Source organism: Pseudopipra pipra, chromosome 8, assembly GCF_036250125.1.
Source record: "Pseudopipra pipra isolate bDixPip1 chromosome 8, bDixPip1.hap1, whole genome shotgun sequence".
Classification (NCBI taxonomy): Eukaryota; Metazoa; Chordata; class Aves; order Passeriformes; family Pipridae; genus Pseudopipra; species Pseudopipra pipra.
In genome coordinates this window covers 30,400,122-30,418,618 of record NC_087556.1, presented here as the reverse complement: position 1 = coordinate 30,418,618, position 18,497 = coordinate 30,400,122, and the positions used below count along the sequence as shown (strand labels likewise).

General features: G+C 35.1%; 1 protein-coding gene across 8 annotated transcripts in view; it reads right to left on the bottom strand.

Annotated features, from left to right (window-relative positions):
* The window catches only part of CFAP46 (cilia and flagella associated protein 46), a 64,922-nt gene that overhangs the window by 7,093 nt on the left and 39,332 nt on the right, over positions 1-18,497 (bottom strand). For 4 of the 8 annotated variants that reach the window (XM_064663433.1, XM_064663432.1, XM_064663430.1 and 1 more), the window contains 20 exons: positions 17,883-18,029; positions 16,370-16,570; positions 15,315-15,421; positions 14,567-14,749; positions 14,243-14,378; positions 13,293-13,472; positions 12,666-12,854; positions 12,085-12,219; positions 11,019-11,198; positions 9,811-9,978; positions 8,851-8,948; positions 8,073-8,152; positions 7,497-7,648; positions 5,549-5,670; positions 5,044-5,129; positions 3,970-4,134; positions 2,160-2,224; positions 1,542-1,593; positions 1,414-1,449; positions 175-277 (listed from right to left, as the gene is read on the bottom strand). In XM_064663433.1, coding sequence (XP_064519503.1) covers positions 175-277; positions 1,414-1,449; positions 1,542-1,593; positions 2,160-2,224; positions 3,970-4,134; positions 5,044-5,129; positions 5,549-5,670; positions 7,497-7,648; positions 8,073-8,152; positions 8,851-8,948; positions 9,811-9,978; positions 11,019-11,198; positions 12,085-12,219; positions 12,666-12,854; positions 13,293-13,472; positions 14,243-14,378; positions 14,567-14,749; positions 15,315-15,421; positions 16,370-16,570; positions 17,883-18,029 — 2,585 coding nt within the window. Of the gene's footprint in view, positions 1-174; positions 278-1,413; positions 1,450-1,541; positions 1,594-2,159; positions 2,225-3,969; positions 4,135-5,043; positions 5,130-5,548; positions 5,671-7,496; positions 7,649-8,072; positions 8,153-8,850; positions 8,949-9,810; positions 9,979-11,018; positions 11,199-12,084; positions 12,220-12,665; positions 12,855-13,292; positions 13,473-14,242; positions 14,379-14,566; positions 14,750-15,314; positions 15,422-16,369; positions 16,571-17,882; positions 18,030-18,497 lie in introns of those variants that run through there. The other 4 variants (XM_064663431.1, XM_064663434.1, XR_010432376.1 and 1 more) reach the window with 4 other exon arrangements.

The following is an 18,497-nucleotide window of genomic DNA, read 5'->3' as shown; positions in this document are numbered from 1 at the left end:
AAATATTCTGTCTACAAATCTAAATCTGTGTTTGAAACAATAACAATGGTCTGCTATGTGTTTACCAGCTCAGGAAAACTTGACCCTATTTTTATGACCAAAGACTCTGGAAACAGGCACAATTTTAAACAAGAAACATGGATAAAACAAGAAAGCAGACAGAATATTACATACCTTGGAACATGCACATTGCCAATGACACCTTCCCACTGTGCTGTGAACAGGTCACGGTATTTTTCTAGGATTTCCTTTATTTTCTGGGAAGGACTTGAAGCTTCTGTAATAACAGAATTTCATCCTTATGAGCATAACATGCTACAAACTACACTGGGAAATCTTAATTTCAAAAATTTTAAAATGAGACTATAATATTTGCAGGTCATCATTAGATTTCATGTTTTTTGAAACCTAAGTCTGGCTTTTAAAATTGAAGCAATTGTGACATTTTCAGAGTAAAAGTGTGATTCCCATTTGAAAGTGTATCTTATAATGGACAAGAATTATTTGGTAGACAGGTCAAAGACATTAAAAGCACAAAGAAAAAACTGTAGATACCCTGAGGAAAGGGTAAAGAATTGAACACCAGTACTGCTCATACAGTTCTGTTCCAGAGGCTCAGAGAGGACTTAAGTAGGTGGATAAAACAACTGAATTTCCAGAGTGAGTCCTGATTTCAGAAAACAAGACTCCAATGTCACCTCTGCTCTCCAAGGACATTGCACATTTAATGACAAATCATTTTCTCTTTTTGACTATCTTTCATACTAGTGTAAATTAAAGATAGACACTAGAGCCAGATACTGAGCACATGAACAGTGCTTTATTTCGATCTGCTGTGAAGGAGAAACTGCAAATGCATGAAGCCATCCTCTGCTATGCCACTGGTCGTTCAGCAGCTGCTTTTGTGTTGCCTTCAGACTTAAAAACTATTTCAACAGCTGAAGGGAGCCAACAAGACAGATGGAGAGGACTGTCAATAAGGGTCTGGAGTGACAGGACACAGGGAATGGCTTCCCACTGCCAGAGGGCAGGGTTACATGGGATATTGGGAAGAAATCCTTCCCTGTGAGGGTGGTGAGGCCCTGGCACAGGTTGCCCAGAGAAGCGAGTGTCCAAGGCCAGGTTGGATGGGGCTTGGAGCAACCTGGGGTAGTGGTAGGTGTCCCTGCCCATGGCAGGAGGTGGAACTCATGATCTTTCGGGTCCCTCCCAATCCAAATAGTCTGGGATTCTGTGATTCAATTAAAATCCTCCATTAACTGTTACATTGTTTCTCTGATGCCCCATTTACTGTTCTGATGAACAGCTAAGCTTTTTTGCCAACATCTTTATGTCATGACTTCATCTTTTGGTACAAAATTTTCTCAATTCCATGGGTAAATGGTGAAGAAATTATTATTTAATATATATTACCTGCTTCACTTCCTTCATTATAAGGGTCCACAATGTCTGATAAACAGTTAAGCAGAAACAACACGATTTAAACAACAAAAGAAGAAAGTTTATCTGATACATTTCACTTATAGTTTGTGAAAGGATACATTTAAAATTACGAGCATCAACACTCAAGGGTAAATCACGATTAACTGTTGCCTACAATTACAAAGAATACATATTCTACTGCATGTAAAAGTTTCAATCAAATATTAACAGTATTGCATGCTTTCTGCCAAACAACTAACAGGAAGATGTGTCAAAAAACTGCAGGATTAATGAAGGTGATACTCAAGTGTCAGTGGAAATTAAAAGCATAAGTTATTCTGCATTATCTAAAATGTACAGACATCCATTACATACATACAGATGTCTGCACGTAGGCAAACACAGATATATATTTATAAAAACTATATGTATACACTATATGAAATATATTGTTGCAGGACATCTTTTAGTAACTTTAAGCAGCTCCCTTGGTGGGTTATTAAATACGTCCCATTTACAAAGTACAATTCTTCCAAGAAGTAACTCCTTGCAAAATCAACAGTAAGCAAAATTTTTATGGACTTATGTGGCATTTACTCCACTTGAGAATTCTAGCACACATAATGAGCTTCTATGCAAGCCGCTTGAACACTTTTCTATGCAAGTTCTCTAACATTTTTAACAAAAAAATAAAAGCTATTCCTATAAAGTTTATTTAAAAAATGTGGAAAGTTCACCATTTGAACACTCTTTTTCTGACGTGGTTTTGATTTTGTTTCTTTAGATATTTCAACATCTGTCTCTGTGAAATTGAAAAGAAATTTTTTTTAATATAATAATAGGCAGTTTTAGAAAATAAATGTCCTCGAAGGTTTACATATATATATATTGTAGTAACAACAACAATAAACAACAACAACAATAAACAGTGATAACAACAACAGGATCAAGTGGAAAAATAAAAATTCTTTTCAGAACACAGCAAGACAAGGACATCACCCAAACCTTCTTGCCTAAAAATACTGGCTTTAAAGAGGAAAACAAGCTGGAGATGTGATCCCTTGCACATGAAGATGCTTCATTACACTGCCACTTTCGGATAGAGTTGAGCAGTGATTATCAAAGCACTTTCTAGGCCTATTGCCACATTTGTTAATTGTTGATGTTAATGGAATTACTGAAGCTTCTGTGGGACACACAGATACCAAAACAAAAAAGAAAGTGTCATATTTGAATTGGAATTTTTATTTGTTCAAGGGAATTTTAAAAAGCACAGAAAAGTGACTTCTATTTCTCACTGTATATATGACCACCACCCAGAGCACACGTTTCAGCCATTGTCACTGGAGTGCCCTGAAGGCTGGGGGCAGTTTGAGATCCACATTCACACTCCTCTAGCTCATGTTCACTCACTCAGTGGCCACTGTCACAATCTCATAAACAGACACTTTGCAACTCTGCTCCCTCTCATTTATCTGCTTCTAAAATCAGGTAACCATAAAGAGTTCCACTTTAAAAACGGGAAAAACAGAAATGGAAAAAACCTGACGTTATAAAACTCATAAGAAAGACCTGTAACAGGGTATGAGTGTGTATGTAAACCAAAAATATTCTAATCTCAGGTTATTTACAGTTCTTTCCCTTTAGAAAGAAGACGTGAAATGAAGGCTAAATATTATTAAATATTACAGATACAAACACTATACAAGAACCCCCCTGGAACAGAATACTTTCATGGTACAGAGTGAGATTTTCTAAACTTGGTCTATTTTTTAACTCAGACTAAGTTAAAAAATAGTTTTAATAATTTTATGTGGTATTACCTATGTATGAGCAAAATGCAACTTCAAATTTTTAACTTCAGTAATAGAAGGTATCTTTGATTTATACAAAAACTGCTTACTCCCTGCATTTATTACTCACTTCTAGATATAAGAAATGAGTTTTAAGATGACATGAAGTCAAGTTTACCAACCATTCAACTACCTCATTTTAACTCATTTCACTGAAGAGTTTCTGTAGGGTTCAAGTGTCTGCAGTAGGGAAGTTCATAAAGCCTATGGGGATCTGATTTTGTACATTTGTAGTAAAAAAACCAAGAAGAAAGTAGTTCAAAGATTAAAAGCTTTTCTCATTTGTTATTTTAAGCAGTCCTACTGTAATGTTAAAGAATATAAACAGAAGAGTAAATTCTTTTTTTCAGTTCAGTGGAAAAAGCTTTAAAAGGTTTAAGACCATACTTGTAAACTTGGCCTGAAACTTTGCAAGCCATTTTAGATTCCACTGACTTTTACATAACTCTTTAATGTATTTTAAATTAGGTACCATTGCATCATCAGCCTGTACATTATTGAAATAAGTCTACTGTACTATATAATCCATCTAAAATACTGGAAACCTATTGTATGTGTCAGCCCTCCAGTAAAATATACACCACCATTCATATTATTTAAACTTTTAAGTATATTGTTTTCTGCATCATTATGCTAAATGAAAGAATATATTTCATTTATCTTTCATAAATAAATACTGTTTATCTCACAGTACCTGACTCAGCCAAACGTCGTCGATTGTAGAGAATCTGGAGAGAAAAATCTCTGGATACAGAACTTATTCCTTCCTCTTTAAATATACTCAGAGCTTCCAAAGGCAATTCCATAAGTAATGTATCCCCTAGTAATACCACATACAATTCTAAATCCATAGATGTCTCTAAAGAAATGTGACAGAACATGATTTAGTAGTTCTCAGTTTGTATATAAATAACTGCAGTTAGATGTAAAAACCTAAATTCGCTCTATGACATGTGAACTTCATTGTACTGTGGATCAAGTGCACTATGCAAAAGTACTTCTTTTGCTACCATTACTCCTAAGATGTTCTCAAACTTCTATACATTTACGAGCACCAATTCTTCAGAGGGAGAAATATCCCCATATTAATAACAAACAATCTCACATCCAAGTCCAGGTATATGCAACACATTCAGGAAAATTATGCTTGGAACTGTAAAATTGCTATAGCAGTGTTTGGCTAAACAGCACAGAGTTGTAAAGGAACATTTATCTAATACTAGCTGTGTCTTTCTCTAGAAAAATTTTGTTTATGGTATTTAGGAAAAAAAGTATTAAGTATTATTATGACAACATTTCTGTTCTACAGAGAAAGAGCAAATGCATGGCAGATAATTTATCCACTTTCTGCAGAACTACTCAAGACATGTTTAGGGATGTACTACAGCATTAGCCTTACACTGAAGCCAACAACCTGTGAGAGTCCATGAAATGCAGAACAAAACACAAATTGATCTACTTAAAAAAGCTCTTTATTCTAGCTTTTCTCTTGAAAAAAACTGATTTGTGATAAAGCCATTTCATTTAAGCGTCTACAGCCTGTATGGTTTGGAAACCTCTAAATAAATGCGGAAGGATAGCTCCATCCAGCATATAGATCTTCTCTTTGATAGTTCTCTGAAATGCTTGACTTGATATAGAAAATAAACCAGACAAAACCAAGGCTTTGTCTTCTCCCTGCTTTAAATAAAATTAAACTGACTGGATCTTCGTATCTGTCTGTACATACGCGCACACACACACACATTGTACTCTGAGGGGCACATACCCTGCATTCCAGCTTGTTTAGTGTCCTTGTCTTTCATGTTCTTTTTTCCTGATTCAGCTGCTGAAACTGATACACGCTGGGATTCTCTGGGAAGAGGAATTCAGTGAAAATATTACCAGTACTAATACTGGTGTAAGTAAAAATTTTCACAGGAAACACAAAGACTAAACTCCTTCAATGCTTCCAAAATTAAATTTTACACAAAGGATGTGCTCTCTTTGGAGTTCCTGTCCTTTGGAAATCCCATCTTTAAATAGTTTAATTATAATGTTACATACTGAAGTGTAAGTGTAACTTAAACTGGAGAATGGTGCTTGTTAGAAATGGCCATTAGTCTATCATGTGGCTCAGTCTCTTAGTCTGGCATATCCTGCATATCCTGTCCTTCAGGATGTAAAACCTTCATTCAGCAGGTCACCCTTGCTAAAACCATTCCTTTGTTTGAAGGACTTGAGTCAGAGCTCTGTCTTCACAAATGATAATCGAACAAGTCAACATGTCTTACCTGATAGCAGAGAAATCAAACTGTGACAGCACTGGTTTCAGATATTCTTCCATAATTTCTAATATTTCAGAGAAATCTGATGTCAAATCAAGTCCATTATCATCTGTTTTCTCTGTTGGAGTCTATCATGCACATTGAAACAAAAATTGGAATACTTTCTCCCTCCATCCTGGTTAAATACCATTATTCATATAATTTTTTTAATGTTATATCAGAGGCTAAATCAAGTAATTTGAAACATCATAAAATGCAAAATATGAAAAGTCAGTTTCAAAACTACTTTACTTCAAAATTTCCTATCAGCATTTTGCAAAATATTCCAACACAGCAATCAGTACAAGATGTCAATATTTACTATTTAAGCAATAATACACTTCAGCAATTTCAATGGGGAATGGCAGAAAAGTAGAGCAGAAAGAAAAGACAATGTGCTCCACCAAATAATCAGAAGAAATTGGGCAAGGACAACTTTGAGAAGTGAACAGGAGCTGCACAATGAACATAGAAGAAGCAAATGAAAAAGTATGGAGAGATCAGCGGGGCCAATTTAGGAACAAACTAAACAGAATTAAGAAAATAGATAAGGAGAGAATAGAACCATGTAGGAGAGGAGGACACTGAAAACTGAGGCTTGTAAAATCCAACACAAAACCACTCCCTGGACAAAGGAGTTCAATCAAATGGTGAGGAGTGTTGGCATTAATGACTGGGCTCCTCACTCAGGCTCTGTGGAGTTGGTACAGGCTGCATACAGGACTGGGGGTTGTAACCTGTACATTTTAAAAAGCTAAGCTACTTGTTCTTGTCATCTGTTCAACCTGATGTTATCTCAGCACCTTGTTCTTTTACTTACACAACCACAGCAACCTTTACAAACTTGCCAATACAACAAGTATTGGCCATGGGTAAGAGAAAACGATCAACGCTTCACCCATCTGCAATAATGGGTCTTTTAACTGGAAGATGCCAACATGATGAATAAAACAGAATTACAATTCAAGAACCAGATTTGTCAAAGTTGTGTCATTAATGACACAATGAAAACTTTTACAGAAAACTCAATATGATCTGTATTTTTTACCTTTATACTAATGATGGAAATAGGCCTATAACAGCTTTTGTTAATGCTATACTCAACAGTGAATTTTCCTGATCATTAGATAAAACCTAAGTTTTATCTAACAAAGCCAAAATTAAAGTAAAATAAAATGCTAGGATGTAGACTTGTACATTTACTGTGTAGAAAACCATCTGTCACCTTGCAGATTAAAAGTGTTTGTGAAAGTCACAGGCTTTTCCAGTACATTCGTGTTACACAACTTGTGCTCACTGATTGTAACAATGTCCTTAGAGAACTGAGCCTTCCTGCAGTAACAGAAAGCTTTTATCAGCTAGAATTTAAGAGGGTTCTTCAAACTTAGACTCCAACAAGACGTGTCCTTGAAGCAAAATTTTGTGACTAACAGACTTGGGTCAACTGTGTCCAAATAAGGAACTACAGTGCAGAAGATATTGTGTGCCCTAGAAAAACTTTTCCATGTTGGAAATCAGTAACAAATCTCTGGCTAAGGTAGTTTTATTTGATTAAAGGGTTGCAATCTGTGATCCTGATTTTTTCCTTGGGACAGCATGGGCTTTCATGTGATATGAAAAGCAATGTACATTTGCAAATGCAAATCTCAGAAGTACAGCACATTTTCAAGTAAACTGCATCAATTTTCAATTCTGATAAACCACCAAACATTTCAAAGCTTCTGTATGATGATGAACACAGCAACAACAGCACAGTAAGATTAAATTTTGAGGCAGACTACACAGCACTTAGTAACTGTTAAGCCTAGGGATGCTACACTTGGAATAAACTGAAAAATTCTGCATAAAGTGTCTATCATATTTTTAGTATATATTTTTCACCCTATTTTAAATGTAAGGTAATAAAATACATTACCACATCTATCTGGGAGACAAACTCTTGCAAGTTCTGAATGACATTTTGTTTAAGGTGACTCTTCATTTTTTGCTGCTTGTACAGACGCACTTTTTCCAACAAAACACAAAATGCATCAGGATTCACAGGAAATCGAGATAGTTTGGCCTGCACTGTTAAAAGGAGGATAACACTTTCTTAAGACTACTTCTGAGACATATTTGTACTTGAAGAAATGATTGTACAAAGACCAACAGTTTCTAAAGCCATGTTATTTTTTTAAAATGAAATACAGACATATATATAAGCATAAAATATATACAGAAATGTACAGTGAAAAAAACTTCTACAATTATTTATCTGTTACAACTTCAGCCTTCAAATATAAACAAAAATTCTGCAAATTGTGACTAGATACATTATACCTGGTAACGAAACATATATTTAGGAATTTATTTTCCTTGATAATTAAGAAGAGTTAAAATTATTTGAAAAGGTATTTTGAAATTTTACTGACTGCAACAGTGAAAGCTATGAGCCTTCTCATAACATCACTGCAATGATTTTATATCTCAAAAAAATATAAGAGGTACTTACCCATCAGCGGGGGGAGTTTTTCTTTTTGCTGTGCAGTGCTTACTTTGGGCATCTCAATCAATGAACTGTACAGATTTGATCTATGGAAAGAAGGAAAGTGCTGAGTAGATTATTTGACTGTTCAGCCTTGTTTATATGACTCATATTTATTAGATGAGTAATTATTACCCTCTAATTTAATGTGATCACAAATACTCTCGAAATGCAGGATCTACCCCCACCCTGGGTTCAAATCCCTGCAAAGTCTAGCTGGAACAAACTGAGAGCGGTAAGGTAAGTTCTTTCATTACTATGTAGCCAATAAGGTAGACCTCCACTTCTTCCATGACAATTATTTAAGATATTTTAGAACTGGTGAATGCACTCAGTCAATTGCTATAACTCAGTTTATGAGTGGTTGCTGATTAGGCTGCAATCATCAGATAACTGGTGGCTTTATAAAGGTAAATATGACCCTTCCTAACATTTCCATGAGCATAAGCAATAGGGGCTGGAAACTACTAACAGAATTTAGGAAGATATCAAGAGTGGCCTGAAACTTTTCAAGTGACCTCTGGAGATTTAAGAGAGAATTAGGGAAATCAAAAGTACAGAAAATGTCCAGCTTTGAGCTGCAGGCAGTTTTATTTATATATTAATTTGTTCACTATGCTAAAATTCAAGTCCAGCAAAATTAGAAGTGAAAGGCAATAAATAACCAAAATAGTGATTATTTACAGGTAAAAAAAGATGACATTTGTAACAAACAATGCTAAACCAAAATGATGAAATTTTATACCTGTCTTCTGAGTGCTGGAGAATAACTATGTAGAAATTGGATGGCAATTCATCCATTATATTAAAATGTTCAACAGGAATACAGAGGTTCCTCCATGCCTGTACAATAGTTGAAAAGCAGCAGTTATTTTCATAGATTTTAAAAAACCCATTCTTAGTTCTTTCATTATAAAATTGATAGTAATTCTAGGAAAGAAGGTACTAACACACACACACACATATATATATATTAATAAAAAGGCCCAAACACTTAGCAGATGTGCCAGGACAAGTGACTCTGTCCAAAGAACAGGAAACACTTCCCTTGAGGGAAGTAAGCACTGGCACAGTTTGCCCAGGGAGGTTGTGGAATCTCCATCCTTGGAGATATTCAGAAGCCCCCTGGACACAGTCCAGGATAACTGGCTCTATGTGGCCCTGCCTGAGCAGGAGGGATTTACAAGACGACCTTCAGAGTTTTTCTAACCTCAGCTGTTCTATGATAGTGTAATTTCTGTGCAGTGCAAAAGGATGTATAAATATTAAACAAACTAAAAATACTATAACTTAGTCCACTCTTCATAACAAGATGACTTTTTTGTCAACTACACTATTTTTGAAGCTAAAATGCTATCAAATCCTAGCAGAATATTAGCAAAAGAAGGGAATAGGATAATTCATAGTAACGTTTGTAAAAGTCCTTCAAAATCCTGCTAAGAACAGGCATCTCCCCAACAAGTACTATATACAATTGTCTTTGGTTTACGTGGCACGATTTTGGTAGCAGGGGAAAGTGCAGGGGTGGCTCACAGAATCACAGAATTGTTCAGGCTGGAAAAGCCCTCTGAGAGCAGAGTCCAGCTGTTCCCCCGGTACTGCCAACCCATCACTGTCCTGTGTCCTATATACACACACAGATTTCTCTGTGTGTGTGTTTATAAAATATATATAAACCTTAATAAGAAGCTCATCTCAAAGTTACCACTGAAGTAGCAGCCAGTTGCTGTTCCACACGTTTTAGAAGATCACTTGTGTTTCTGTTTCGTTTCAAATGATTCTGGAGATGCAGCAATGCTGCCAGCTGAGAGCTGCTGGTGTTGGATGTAGCCGTTAGGAGAATACTCTTCATCATCAGAGACACTGAACAGCTCTGTAAAATTTTTACATTTATTTTCCCTTACAAAAATTATACAAATATATATACACACTATGTGTGTTATAGCATATATCTATGTGGAAGAAACAGTTTCTTGCTTTAAAGGTGAGATGAACTAGCAATAGACTGCTGTTTGTACTTACAGGCTAATGTAAACAGCCTGGTAATAATTTAGGAAAAGTTCTTAAATATGAATAGCTGGAATTGATTTCTTTGTCTACATTTATCATCTAGGTTCCTGCATTTAGTCATCAAAGGTCTACACGGAATGGTAAATATCATGTTCTGAACTCAGCCTTTCAAGTAAGCTGAGTCTGAACCATGAAATCCAGTATTAGCTGATTCTGATTTATCAGAAGACCTACCCAGTCCACTCCACCCATGAGTGCAAATTTAAGTGTTGACAGAGAATCAGGTGCTTTCTGCTTGTCATAACTTCCTTCAGTTGTGCTGCTAATGGCAGGAAGGAAAGTAGTATAAGGTGCTTTTCTGTATTTCTATAACAGAGATCATTGTGCAGGAACTATGTGCTGTTCCTTCCTGATGTGGGGAATATAAGCCTCAGGGCTACTCTGCATCTTCTCTGGGATGGAGGCACATATTCACATGAATGATTCACACACCTTCAAGCCATCTATGGGACCATGCTGTGCACGTGTCAATTTGACAAACTGAATATAAATGTTTATTACACACTTCAAACTAATGAATAAATAAATCCAGAGAAACATTTTTAAAATTATTTCTTAGGGAAGAATGAAACCATATTTTGTGGTAATGTCTTAGCTAATCAAATTATAGTAATTCTTATTAAAATCTTTTCATGTGTGCAATCATCAGTGTGAACATCAGGTCAAACACAACAGATAACACAAACATATCCTATATTTGATGACCTGTGTTACTCACCAGTTCTCACACAGGACCCTACATGTGTTCCGTATGACCAATTCTCAGGCTGCGCAAATATAGTTTTGTTTATGCAACTTCCAACATTCTCTCACTGAAAAGCAGCACAAACATTGCTGCCTTACCTGATGAAGTGCCAAAAACTGGCTTGCTGAAACTGGATCAAACTGTTGAAAGCATTCGGCCATTTCCAAACTAGCAGAAGTCAGTACATCAGTCAGGTTCTGACTGAATGCAATCCCCATACACTGCAGCAAAGCCTCACTGGACTGAGAAAGATACTTCTGAGCCATCTTATGTTCCTTCTAGATGATAAAAATAAAAGGTTTATAGTAAAATTAATATTAAATATTTGTTATATGTACACATATTACTAGTGTGTTAGAGAAAATAAGTATTGTTTTTTTATGACTAATTTTCATGCTGCTTCTTTTTAAGGCATTTACTTAACACATGAACAAAATATGCAAATACAGATTAAGTATTTAGCAGACAACAACATCCATTCCACAACATTAAAAAATAAATGTTTTAATACAATACTTTCTTTTAACATAAAATGTGTACCTAGCAGAATAGACTGAATTCCAGGCAATATGAGTCATTCAGAAACAAAGACCAATACAGTTGTTTCCAGTGACAGTTACCTACATTTAATCCAAACAAACCCACAAATCTCTTATCTCAGGTATTTATTCATTTTACTGGCATCACAGACTGTACATTCCCAATTCCTAGAGTGCTTTCAACTGCAGCAGTTAACAGAGATCAGCTCATTGAATTTTACACATTTTGTGACAGAAGTAATTTCTTTGTTCCCAGTCTGCAAAATGTTACGCTCCCTTCGAAAGACATGTCTGTGAGGCAGAGAGGAAGCTGCCTGCTCATCTAGGACTGGATGCTACGTGTTCATCAGTGGGAAACCACCGAGGGATAAATCATTCCTTTCTGGGAGCAAGTGGGAGAGCTCTCCTGGGAGCTCCCAGATCCTTGGGGTAGGACAGAGCGACACAGCAGGGCAGGGTTGCAAAGCTGTTTGTTGGAAGATGTTCTGTAGACTTTTTTCTTTTGTAAGTTCAAGTTTGTGTTACAGACATTTCCATTGTCAGTTCAAACAGAACTGGCATGTTGCCTGTTATTCCAGAAAAAGGAAGCACTCAAATTCTAATGGAAGCTCATATGCTAATGTACCTTTAATTCCTGTATTTTCCTCCTGTCCTTATCATTATGACATTTATTAGTCAGTAAACCACTGTCTGTCACATCCTGTTCTCTGCTTTCTGCTGAAGACAGGCAAGATTTTCTGATGTCTGATTTAGCTTCTTCCTACCCATCGCATTAAAAAAAAAAGAATAATTAATCACCCCACTAAGTAAGGCTGGCTTCATTTCTTTTCTGAAAGAGTATGTGAAAACGGAGTTCATCATAATAGAAATCACTGCCTTAACTCCTTGATGGTGAGAGATTTACTAATATCATCAGACATAAAAATTTCTTAATATGTTACAATGGCAATATGAACAACAGAGACTAAAAAGGCCCCCCATACAACCTCTAAGATTTTGACTTTCTAATATTTGCCCTCCAATAATTTCTTCTGAATGCTTTAATTCATCACTGTATTTATAATGCCTCAATCAACCTTCCTTTTCTTACATGGGGTTCTTTCTACAACAATAAAGAGCAGTTTTATATAAACTTATATAGAAAAACATTGGGGCAGATAAACTGTACACACAGGAATTAATTTAAGTGCAGAAAAGAATGCATACCATAACATTGGGCTTCCAGTAAATCTCTGAATATACAGGATTTACATCAATGGCAAGGAAATGAAGAGTTTTTCCAGTCAGATACAGGCATTTGGATTTGATGGCGGGAGAGCCTTTACAGAGATTCTGTACATTTGCTAACTGAGCCAGTGTAATGTGACCCACAGCACATTCCATATGCTTCCAATCCTGGCAAAATACATATTTAGGTTTATCTGCTCAGATATACCCATACAGATAGAAATATACTTTTTAAAAAAATGTAACACATATCTATTCACATACCAATATGTATGTTAAATATGATTACACTGTCAACTACAAATTACCTGTCTTTAATAGATACACAAATTCATTAATAACTGATTTAAATAAAAAAAAGCTCCATGTGAGATCCATAAGCAAAGTACAATCAATGCCAAGGAAAGCATGGGATAAGGGGAGGGTGCCCAATAAACCATCCCCAGGACTAAAATCACACACTTGAGCCTCCCTTGCTGCAAAAATACAGAAATGGTCTGGAGGCCCGTTTCCTCAGTAGTGGAAGAAGTTGTGCTACAGAAAACATCCCTGGGAAACTTTGTTATACCTTTTATGCAATTCATAGCACTAAATATTTTGTATTACCTGTTCTAATGCATCCTCTTCATTGATGAATGCCTCCACAATTTCATGAGATGGCACCTCTCCCAATTCTTTACGCTTTTTCTCAGTAATAACAAGATGAAATATATCCAAAAGAATTTCTACAAGATTTATTTTCCTGTTAGCTAATTGCCTCATTAATGGGATACTAATATTTCTACTCTGAAATACAAAAAAAGTAATGTAGAATTCTAATGTCACGTATTTTTGCAAATTTACCTGATAAGAAGTTAGAATGTTGTATTTCTTTTAATTAAAGAAGCAAAGATTTTAGCAATCTCACCTCAACAGAGCAGAAATATTCCAATGAAGATATTTAAGTAATTTAAAAGATAAACAAACTTCAATGTCAAATACATTACAAAGCAATCAAAGTCGTTGCATAGAACAAGAGCAGTGGGGTTTTTGCTTTTCACATTTTAAGTACCTGGTACAAATATCCAATTCCAAGAGTTACACATGTGTACATACAGCTGGATGCCAGAGCATAATAATGGTACACACTGGAAAAGTAGGCTGCAGGCTTCCATTACCCCCAATATACTGTTTTGAGGATAGACTTTCTTTATTTATAGTAAACTTCTGGACAAAATTTTTTTTCTCCTGAGAAGAAACACTTTATGTTGAAGAATTTTTAACCTCTGAGGTATTTAGAGAATCAAAAATATCCCCAAGTTTATACTTTTTCTTTTGTAGCTATTAGATAAATTTCAGAATTAAATAAAATTGATAAAGGCCAAACAAATCCTCTCTTCATCCCTTTTTAAACTGTAAATTCTTTTGACATGCAATATTTATTTCTATATTCAAACAATGCTTATCATTGCAAGAAGATAATCTCATTTGGGGCTTCCAGGAATTACCCAAGAATGAGTGAATATTACAACTAAACTAGATTTTTTTTAACAAGTAGGAGAAAAAAATATCCATACCTCATTAAATGCAAATAAACTCCGAATATTCTGAAACACTTCCTCAGTTTTGGATACTGCCCTCTGAGCTAAGTTGTAAGCATCTAGATAATGACTGTGTTTGTCTTTTCTGTTCCTTTCCTGCTTGGCAATCAACCTGAAAAAAACACCACCATAAATCCAAAGGAACTAACATAAGAAAATGCTTATTTTTATGGTATAAGTACTACTGAACATAGATAATAAAACAATGAATCTATTAGATTAATTAAATAGATTACTTAATAGATAAGTTGTGGACTAGTTCGATCTAAATAAAATTTTTCCATAGAGGTACAGTCTTACCTACGGATATTTGCACATTCCAGCAGTATCTCAGCACTGCAGTTTTTATGCCCATAATGAACAAAGTCCTTCTCAATTTGAATCAATTTATTGTAAGAGTCCTGTAGCATATGTGGCAACTGAGCAGACTCAGTATTAATTGTCATATGATCTTGAGCAAAATGTATCTGAATAAGTGTTTTCCTAGGAAAAAAATTAATTACAAGACAGCAGTCAGAAAGCACAGGCTATGTTTGAGAACAGACACATTTCTCTCTGCTTTCCTTTAAATTATAAAAAATCTATTAAAAGCCTCATAGTTCTTAAAATGTGTGTTTTACAAATTATAGTATGTTCTTGAAAAATCAAAATACTATATTTTGAGATTAGAAATGAGGTGTCACTTGTTCCATGTATCTAATTATTGTAGTACCCAGCTCCAACAGATACCTCTGCATAGGCAGAAGGTACCTCCCACCTTCAGGTAACATACACTGCAAACTATGCACAACAGGTTGTGGCATCTGAACTCCCTTACCAACTTACCAACTCCCTTAACAGGCAGTTACATACAAGAACAAAGAAATTGGGAAAGAAATTTAAATTAAAAAAAAAATCCAAACCACCACATAAATCACTTAGAAAAAAAAATATTTGGTAATCCACAGAATGTACCACAGTAAAACAAGGAAGCATTGTAAAAATCACATTTATTTGCAATGTAGGTGCATATTAGAAGCTAGGCATATTTGAATGAAGAGATAGGTACCTGGCTTCAAGGGATGCAATCATAAACCCCAGCTCTGCCTGCCTGCCAGGCCTCCTCAGTAATGTGGATTGGAGCACATTTACAGTGTGTCCCAGAATCTCACAAGCCTGCAGGCAACACCAGAACTTTCAGAATTCTATTTTACATGTCTATGTATAATATTAAACATTCATTTAGAAAGCTTAAATTTTGCACAGAATTTGTTAATTATCTTTCCCCAATATTCCCCAACTGTCTTTTGATAACTGTAAATAAGTCTAGAAAGTCTGAGTTATGATCATACTTAGATATTTTGATGATCAAGTGAGTGGTGCACATAAACACAAGGAGGGAAGATGGAGCCAGACTGATCTGGGAGGTGCAGAGCAAAAAATAGTAAATATGAGTTCAGCCCAAATCAAAATAATCCCTCCATACAATACAGACTTGTACACCTTATCAATACAGGGCAGATCATCACAGACACAAGACTATATTCATGTTGAAACTCATGAAAGTTAAGGGCTGAACAGTAAATGGATATTTTAATGTTATAGGTCAAATAGGAAAAGGCTTTTCTAAAAACATATATATGTTATAGTAGTATCTTCCAGAATCCAGAAATAGTATTTGTAAAAGTATTTGGAATACTTGAAAAGGAAAAGCATCTTAGGAAATAATATTGAAAGGTATAATTTTTAATAAATATGGAAAATAAATACTCCAGTGTTAACAGAACTGTCTGAATACAAAAGCATTCTAATCAAGAGAATCAAATCTCTGGGATTTAGTCACACATGCTATATTATAAATGCTCTTATTTCAGTAGAAGGATATAGAGAGATTAGGATATAAGAACATCCTAAAGTTTTGTGGGTAAAATCTCATTCCTAGTGGCCTGCATGTGTTTGGAATGTGTAATTAACGTTTGTTGAACACACAGAGAAAACAACATTAACTGCATTTAACACCTAATTTTGCTTTTATCAAAATGAAAAGGCTATAATATTTCACTGAGAGGGACCATAGATGAAAACAACCCAAAACGCAACCCCCAAACCAAAAAACTTCCTTACCATGCTCTGTTTTCCTTCCCCCTCTTCCTCTAGAATTGCTTCTACCAGACTAAGAGTACTGTTGTACCAGAACTGCTCATTTCCTCCCAGAAGCTGTGCTTTCTCCAGGAGTGCTTTAGCTTGTCTATGGTTCCTTTCCAGGTTAGCCAACACAGCCAGTAAGTACAAGCACCTTGACACATCAGACAGGGCCCTCAATTCCTACACAGAAAGATATGTCATCTATATACCAAAATCCACTACTGTTATTCATTTTTGTCTGTCTGTATTTTAAACTTACAGAAATAAAAAGTGAATGGTATTTCCCCAATTGGATGTTGATTTTCTTAGTTACACCTTATATTAATTCTTTTTTTCAAAAACATGAAGTGTCTACTTTATATGAAGAACTTCAAATCTACTTCACATTTCTTTGTTCCCCTATATTCTACCCCACAAGTCAAATAAGCTATTTTTCTGCTATTGTTTAGTATGTATAAATCTGCTAGTGTTTGTCAGCATCTGATGAAGAAATGGGGTGATGAAAGATGTTTTTGTGAACTGATATGGAGATACAACAGAGATCCAGTGAACTCACAATAGTTACACACTATATAACCAGTAGCATGTAAGGGACAAATCCAATATAAGATTTGTATACTAGCATACAGACATACAGGGTACTAGTAAGAAATTATATAATTAAAATTATTGTCCTCCTGAAGGTATTTTGAACTTTTCTGTATATACAATACTTAATTAATGCTTTAAAAAGAGGCAAGTATTATTACTGAATATTATTCATATAATACTATTCAAAGTATTCATGACTACGCTAAACATATATAGGCAGTTTTTACTTACATGAGAAATATTATTACACAAAATAACAGGATAATAACTACATTTTTTTAAAAGTAAAGGATTTGCTGCAATAATTATGTTTCAGTAACTTGTATAAGGAAGCACAGTGCTATAGTGGAGAGTGGTGGATATAAGGAAAAGAACTGAAATGTAAACCCTTCATCGTATTGAGATGATGCAGGTTTGTTTGGTGGAACACATGGACACTTATTTCAGATCTGCCAGAATTCTAAGGTGTAATTTCAGTTTTAGCAAAACACAGTTAGCAGTAAAACCATAATGAAGTTCAAACGATCAAAATGTCAAGAGGATGGAGCTGAACACCCTCTCTCTCTTCTGAGCAAACCTTGAACATCCTCCACCTATGCAAACAAACAAGGTTGGGATATACCAGTATCCTTCAAGGCCACTGCAAAGCAGACAGAGATGCTAACACTCTTCCACAAATTTAAATAACCTTCAGGCAACTCCCATAAAGTTGGACTCAAATGCCATATATTTAAATGTATGTACTATACATGTAGAAACTTAAAATGACATTGGTTTGGGGTGGGAGGAGAACGTTTATTTTTGTAGTTTGATTATTATTATGAGGAATAACTGCATCAAAATGAACATTTTTTCTCCATATTTTATTAATGTTTCTTCTTCCATTTAGTTTTTATTGTACCTGAGTTGCAGCATGGGCCTCTGCAAGCAGCAGTCTCGCTGGTTGATACAAGCCAAGCTGAATTAGTACATCAGCTTTTTCAATCCACAAGGAAGGGAAAGAAAGTGCACTCAGTCCTTTTCCTGTTGCTTCATTTAACTCAAAAACCTGAAAAACAACAAAAGTATTACACTGTCATAAATTTCAAAAACTCATCTAGATGGAATATAAATTATTATTAAATATTGTATCCCACAGTCCAGCTCTACTTTCTAACTTTGAAATTCAATGTTATATTACAGGAAAAATAGGTTTATTGTGAGATTTGGATTCTGTAACCCTCAAAAGGCATTCAACTAGTAAGCATACACTATTATAACTAATTTTAGGACAGATTAACTACTTCAGATATGCTACTGTCACAAAGAAGTTGATTCTTGGTAATAACTAAACTCAAGGGGAAAAATTATTTACAAAAGCTAAAAGAGGGGACTTGAGAGGGATTAGTAATTAGAAAAGAAAGGTATTTTACATCCACAAGAATGGGGAAAAAAGAGCGCAATGTGATATGACAAAAGTAAGGACAGAATTGCCAAAACAAAGAGCAAAGTGTAGGTAAGCTTTAAAAAAATCAGT